The sequence below is a fragment of the Chinchilla lanigera genome, unplaced genomic scaffold (assembly GCF_000276665.1).
Source record: "Chinchilla lanigera isolate Chin_1 unplaced genomic scaffold, ChiLan1.0 scaffold00019, whole genome shotgun sequence".
Classification (NCBI taxonomy): domain Eukaryota; kingdom Metazoa; phylum Chordata; class Mammalia; order Rodentia; family Chinchillidae; genus Chinchilla; species Chinchilla lanigera.
Genome location: NW_004955420.1, coordinates 23,584,043 through 23,590,580, shown reverse-complemented (window position 1 = coordinate 23,590,580; position 6,538 = coordinate 23,584,043). Strand labels below are relative to the sequence as shown.

The window sequence follows — 6,538 nt, the reverse complement described above, 5'->3', positions numbered from 1 at the left end:
CAGAAAGCTTGGGCGCAGGGCGCGGGTAGAGTTTTTTATTTGTATTTATTTTAAGTTAGTTCCTCTGCTTCTTTCCAAAAAGAATTTGCAGCCCTGCGAGACAAGTGATTGGAGTTACATAAAAGTTGAAGCTCTTCGGAAGGCATATGTTGAGCATGGACATCATTTTTCTGACAGCTTGGCGCATAAATGAGCTCAGCGTTTCCTCAAAGCCAAAGCCAAGAGGGAAGCAGCTCCTGGTGTCCAGCACAGAAACGCTGGTTGTCGGCAAGGTGAAGTTGGTCTGAAAGAAGTTGCTCCCCTGACAGCCTCAGGCCGTGGCCACTGCTCCGCCGTGTGCTGCAAGGCTGTTTAAAATGCACAGGCGTCAGAGTAGGGGCCGGGGAGGCTGTGGTTCTTCAGAGGCGCCGTTTTCTGTGGGAGCTGCGAAGGCCACGTGGGCCGCGGGCGGCAGAGGGTACTGTGTTGCCTGGGTTTGCCCCGGAGCTGCGGAGCGCAGTGCTGCGTCACAGCCCGTGTGTCTCGTCACCAGAGGCCCCTGTCGGGGCAGCTCCTCCGTCCATCTCAGAGTAGCGCCTTTACTGAGCTTGACCCCAGGTCCCGGAGTGCAGCGTCCTGTGGCGCAGAGGTAGGGCCTCCATCTGAGCCACTTCGAGCCCTCTCGATCTGGGGAAGGACCTCGGCCCCCCGCCCCCCGCCCCCCGCCTGCTGAGGGGGCCTGCGTGTGGAATAATGTTAGCAAGTCGGATAAAATGTGAAAGGCAACTAGGGCCCCTTCTCAGGCTGATAGTTAAGCTGCCGCAGGCTGGTGCACCTCCGGCCTGCAACTCTCCGTTCCCGTGAGAAGCTCTTCGGAAGCCCAGGCTTCTCCCGTGAGAAGCCCGGCGCCCAAGCTTTCTGAGCAGCCTGTGGCCACAGGGGTGGCTCCCTTAGCATGACGCAAGGCCTCACACCTGGACTGAGGGTCACCCAGTGTTGAAGCCTCATGGGGAGGTGGTCGCCCTGCTGGAGGTCAGGCCCTCTGGGGCGGGAGCAAAGCCCGTGCATCCTTGGTGCCAAAGAACCAGGAGGGGCGGGGGCTTCTGGCGCAGGGCGGGAAGGAGGGCGCTGCAGGTGAGGGCCGGAAGCACTGGGCGGCAGAGCCGGAGGGCATGGCGATGGGTTCCGTGATGCGCCGCCTACAGCGTCCCTGTGGCCTGAGCCCGCTTTGAGAAGAGGCCAGGGCTGCCAGGCCTCCAAGGATACTGGCAGTAGCTGTGTGGCATGAAAGTCAGGAAGAGACGAGATGAAAGAAAAAGTACCGGCAGATTTGCGGATCTATGATTTAAACCATTTCTAAAGTAAAGGAGAAATTGAAACAGTGCGTGTTTGCATTTTAGTAAAGTCAGATTGTACAGTTAATCTGCACTCCCACAGAAGGCCTGGCCACAGCTCTTGCCCCAGGGGCAGCTGCCTGGAACACCCTGCAGCGGGAGCCGGGCGCCCTGGGCACGCAGCGAGCTGGGGGAGGGGCGGGCCCGCCAGAGCCAGCACCCGGGGGTGGGGGGGACACCCAGGCAGCCTGAGTGGGATGCTGGTTCTGAAGCCCAGATGCCACCCCCAGGGCTTAGAGGAAGGAGGGGCCACAGAAATCCCTAGGTTTCCTTCCCCAAACCCGTCCTGAGCTTTGTGCCTGTACTCTGCAAGAAGGGACAGGGCCCCTCGCGTCAGAAGGCTGCTGGGCAGAGGGCACCGGGCTCGGGGCCTGTCGGAGGCAGCCATGGAGGAGAGGCTGTGCCTCCACGGTGGGCCCTGAGCTCCCATCCGACCTGTGAGCTGCAGCACGGCTGAGGGCTGGTGCAGGTGCTGTCCAAAGGCCACCGTCAGGGAAGCGTGGGCACGCGTGGTCGTTCCCCTGCAGTTACCCCGTGTGGGGGCCGAAGGGAAACTGGTAATAAATGGGGCACACTGCGGGGGCAGCGGCATTCCCGCAGGACCGCATGCACCCAAGGGGAGTGCTGAAACATGAGGGTCGTCTGGGCTAGAGAGAGACACCGTGCAAGGTGGAGGCCCCGTGCTTGACGCTGTTCCCTTGGAGACCTCTGCACCGTCCGTTGGCATCACCGTGAGTCACGTGCAGGTGATGACCTGAGCTGTACAGTGGAGACGCGGGCCGCTTTAGAACCTGGCATGCCCGTGGGTTAAAAGATTACTAAAAGTCATGCATCCTGGGGAAACCGCCTGAGGGCCGTATGCGCCAGCCCAGCGAACTGCTCCTCGGGCTGCGCAGCTTTCCCGACTGGAGGCCGGCCGGGGCCGAGGCGAACGTGAGGCCGAGCTGGGGTGCCGTTCCCTCCTGCTCCGCTGCACCCGGCCCGCAGCCCGCGGGGCGCCCCCACCCTGCAGCTCAGCCGCCCGGCCGTCACACGTTGAGAATCCGGGGAGCGGAGGCCTGGAAGATGGCTGAGGGGTTAGGTGTGAACTTCCTCACCTCGGGGACCTGAAAAACAAAATTGAGGCCATGTCAGCGGGGATTCTCCACTTCTCCCGGCTGCCGGCTCCCGGCTCCAGGACAAAGATCTTGCCCGCTGCGGGAATGAAACACTGCCGACCGCCCCAGCTGCGTCCTGCGCCGGAGGCCGCCTCGCCCCTGAACCCGGGTGGCTCGGAGCTGGAGGCCGCCTCACGTGTCTCCCTCAGGCCGGCTCCTCTGGTTGCTGAAGGCGGTGTGGCGCTGCGGAGCAGATCTGGCCGCGCAGTGCCTGGTCCGGTGCAGGGTACTAGAGGCTGTCACTAGCACCCCGGTCACCCCCTTGCCACGGAAGCCCACACTAGCGGGGCCGCCTGGCAGGTGACAAGAGCCTTGTCCTCTGCTGTGGGGGACCACTGATCTGGCCCCGCTGTCCTTGGCCGCGGTGCCGCTTTACGCCACCGAAATCTGGCTCCCAACCGTCCCCGGGCACAGGCCGCGGGCCCCAGCCCTGCAGCCGCGCTCCGGGCTCACCTGGAGGCCGGGCCCCGGGCTGCCGGCCCAGCCGGAGCTGTGCGTGGTGGCGACTCTGGCTGGCTTTGCCCTTGCAGCTCTTGACGGCTTCACTCCAGTCCACGCCCGGAACTCCTGCCTGGGACAGAGGGCACGGTGAGCCTGGCACAGACAGCGCGGGTGGGCGGGCGCCTGTCGCCGCCCCACTTCACCTCTGACGGTGCCTCTGGGAACCCGCGCCGGGCCGGCGGGACGCAGGCGCTGCGGGCGAGCGGCTGCCCGGGGCCAAGCTCCACCTGCGCAGAGAACACCAGCACCCGCTGTGCACGGCCCGCGCTCACTGAGATTCTGCGGCTGCTCCCACGGACGCTGGGCTACTTGGGGGCCCCACGGCAGTGACGGCAGTCACCCCCAGAGGTCGTGGCAGCCCTGCGGGCCCACAGGGAGTGCCAGCAGAATGTGCCCCGGCACAGCGGGCGAGAAGGAAGGGCTCTACTCAGTGCGGCTCTTCGCAGACTAAGTCACGCAGGATGGGTCCTGCTGGCTCTCAAAAGAAGCAGGGCGGCGGGGCGTGGGCACCATGGGGGTGGGTCCGAGCTTCCTCTGTGCCGTGCGGGGAGGGTAGTCTGCACGGGGCACACCGGCTCCCTGGAGGGAAGCAACGAGGCTGGCACAGCCGGGCTCACCGTCCCGGGCATCTTTCTCTTAGTGAGATTTCATTCCCCTAAGCAAGCCAGACCTCCCAGTTGTCAGCGTCCCTGCTGCACGGGGAGCTCAGGAAGGCAGGGGGCCTGTGACCGCGGGCACCTGGCCAGGGCCCCGCTCGGTGTGGAGGCCTTGGTGAGGAGGGTCGGCCCGCCGGGGCGGCGCCTGCGGGTGCCCGGGCCACCCTCACCCCTCCCTTAGCCCAGCCGAGCTTCAGGGCCTGAGGCCAACAAAGGCACTTTTGTCACTGGGGGCGCACAGCTGGGGCCTCAGGAGCAGGCAGTGTGGGCAGGGAGGGCCGTGTCTGTCCATGGGCAGCGCTCGGGCAGGCCCAGGTGCCAGGAGGAGAGCTGGGCCAGGCCTGGCCGCTGAGCCCTGCTTGCAAAGCTGCAGGGCTCTGCAGAGCCACTGCCCAGCCATCTGCTGCTCTGCTTCTCCCGGGAAGCAGGTCCCCCGGGGCAAGCCCTTCTGTCCCCAGGTTGCCCCTCCAGCCCAAGCAGAGCCCTCTGCCCAGAGAATGCGGGGCTCCCAAGCAGGACCCCTGGACTGCGCTGGAGAAGCCCAGGCAGAGGGGGCGCTGCAGTGGGGACAGAGGGGTAATGCAGAGGGGACCTGGTAATGCCCAGGAGAAAAAGAAGGCAGCTGATGGCTCAAGCCAAGATGACACGGCTGTGCCCGCTGTGTGCCAGCCCTCACCCTGTTCCAAGCACCTTCCAGCACTGCCGCCTTTTGGAGGCCTCTGCTCAACCCTGAGCCGAAGGTGCTGAGCAGCCCGGGGCGGAAGGACCATGAGGAGCTGGCCCGGGGGAGGGGCCAGGCTGGCCGTGGGTAGGACCCCTGTGCCCATCTGGCCCAAGAAGGCGGGCGGTCCCACAAGGCACTAGAAGCCAGGCAAGGCAGGGCCTGCTGGAGCAGTTTGGGGCCGAGGGTCCCCAGCACTGAAGGATGGTGGGTAGGGAGTGGCCACGCGTTGCTGTGCATCTTTGGAGCCCCGGCTCTGTCTGCTCCTTTGTGAACTGCTTTAGCAGACGTTCTAGACCAGTGATGGCGAACCTTAGAGAGCGTTCAGTGATACACACGGCCTGCTATGGTGCACATGCCGTAGGTTCACCGCTGCCGGCCTAGACGATGGACGGGTTGCGAGGTGCATGGCAGGATGGAGTGTTCAAGCCAGGTCCTGGAGTGGGAGGGGACCTGTCTCAGTGATGGGCTGCCGCGGCGCTAGGGGCCACATGGCGGTGAGGTCTGCCCAAGCTGTAGGGCCGGGTCAGGCAGTCAGCCTCAGCTCTTCGCCTCCCCAAGGGCAGGGTCTGAGGCCAGTGTGCACACCAGGAAGTGAGCACTCTACTAAGTTCCACTCCCATCTGTGAGTCCCTGTCTAGGACTAAATTCAATTCAAACAGATTTTGCACCCTGGGAGGCTGAGGCAGGAGGATCACAAGTTCAGGCTCAGTCTGGGCAACTTATTGACTTAGTGAATCCCCACTGCAAATTTTAAAAAGACTAGGGATGTATCTCAGTGTGAAGGTCATGAGTTCAATCCCCAGTACTTCAAAAAACAAAAAAACAAACGTTCTGAGGCAGATAGCTGAGTTGTGAACCTACATGCTCCGTCTTGGAGGAAAGAGAGCCACGTGCAGAGTGGGGACCTCAGGACCTGAGAGGCCTCGGAACTCATCCACAGGAAGTGCAGAGCCCGGGGACTGCCGGGGCGGAGAGAGTGTGGGCTACCTTTGCCAGTGGCGCAGCCGGAGGACCGGGCGGGACACTCCCACAGCCTTCGCTCCACCAGGGTGAGGGACCCTCTTGGCCAGCGCATCCTGGGGTGGCAGGCCGGCTGGCCTCCTGCCCCTGTGCGGTACCTAGAACCTCAGCGCCGCACCCGAGGCCTCTGCCTTCCCCGTGCTCGGATTCGGGCCTACAGCTGGCTCAGGTGCCCCTCGGCCCGCAGGCCGTCTTCATCCCCAGCAAGGGCCTGAGCCCCGGTCCGCGTCTGCCCGGGCACCATCAGCGCCACTCGGGTCTTGCAGCTCGGCTCGAGGTCGGTGAGCGCGTGGAGACGCACTCGGGTGCGCACCAAGGAACCTGTGCCGCACGGTTCCCCCTGGACACGGGCGCGTCTGCGGCCCTCAGCACCACCGGGCCAGCAGGGCTTTGCGTCCCTTCCCAGGGTGGGCCCCACACTCACGACGTCGTGTTTCCAGGCACCTGAGCCCCCGGCTCCTGCCCACCTTCCAGGAATCTCGAGGGAAATTCCTACGAGTGTTGAAACACCTGCCCCAAATCCGATCCTAAATACTCAGCATAGCCAGTGTTAGGACAGACACGCAGCTGTCTGCACCCGCAGGATACCAGTAGTGCGCGTTTATTAAAGTCAGTGCGGCAGGAGTACATCTAGTGACAGGGTCAGACCACAGCTAAGTAAAACAAATGTGTACAGTAAGAGCCGGACCGTGAGCATATGTACCGGCATGCACGTTAAAGTTACGTGCGGGTACTGCTACCTGTCATTTCCAATCTTTCTGAGTACAAATAAACCACTTGTATTAGAGAAGGCAGCAGGAAGCGTGGGCATCGGGGGTGGGGGGTGCGAAGCTGTCCCCGGCTCATCAGCCCTGCGGGCCGGCACTGGGCAGGAGCTCGGAGCTGGCATGCGGGCACCCCCAGCCGGGCCCCCCATGGAAAGTTCAAGGGGAGCAGATTGCAGCTCGGGCAGAGGCAGGCTCTCCGCAGGCTGCCGGAGATCAGGGCAGCCCGGCGAGAGCGGGAGCGAGCTCCGGGCCTGGGCAGGGAGCAGCGAAGGGGGCGCTGCAGGCCCGGGCACGCGGCGCGACCCTCCGCGCCCAACCGGCGCGCTCAGGTCCGGAGGCC

At 64.1% G+C, this 6,538-nt stretch overlaps 1 protein-coding gene and 1 pseudogene across 1 annotated transcript; both read right to left on the bottom strand.

The window, feature by feature from the left end:
- Window positions 1-1,356: 1,356 nt before the first annotated feature.
- On the bottom strand, window positions 1,357-3,101 carry LOC102029634 (MAP6 domain-containing protein 1; the record flags this gene model as incomplete). The annotated part of the gene is given in 2 exon segments (XM_005383358.2): window positions 1,357-2,479; window positions 2,984-3,101. Coding segments are annotated over 2 exon segments (196 nt in total), but the record flags the coding sequence as incomplete, so codon positions are not given.
- Window positions 3,102-5,981: 2,880 nt separating this feature from the next.
- Window positions 5,982-6,538, bottom strand: LOC106148358 (annotated as a pseudogene).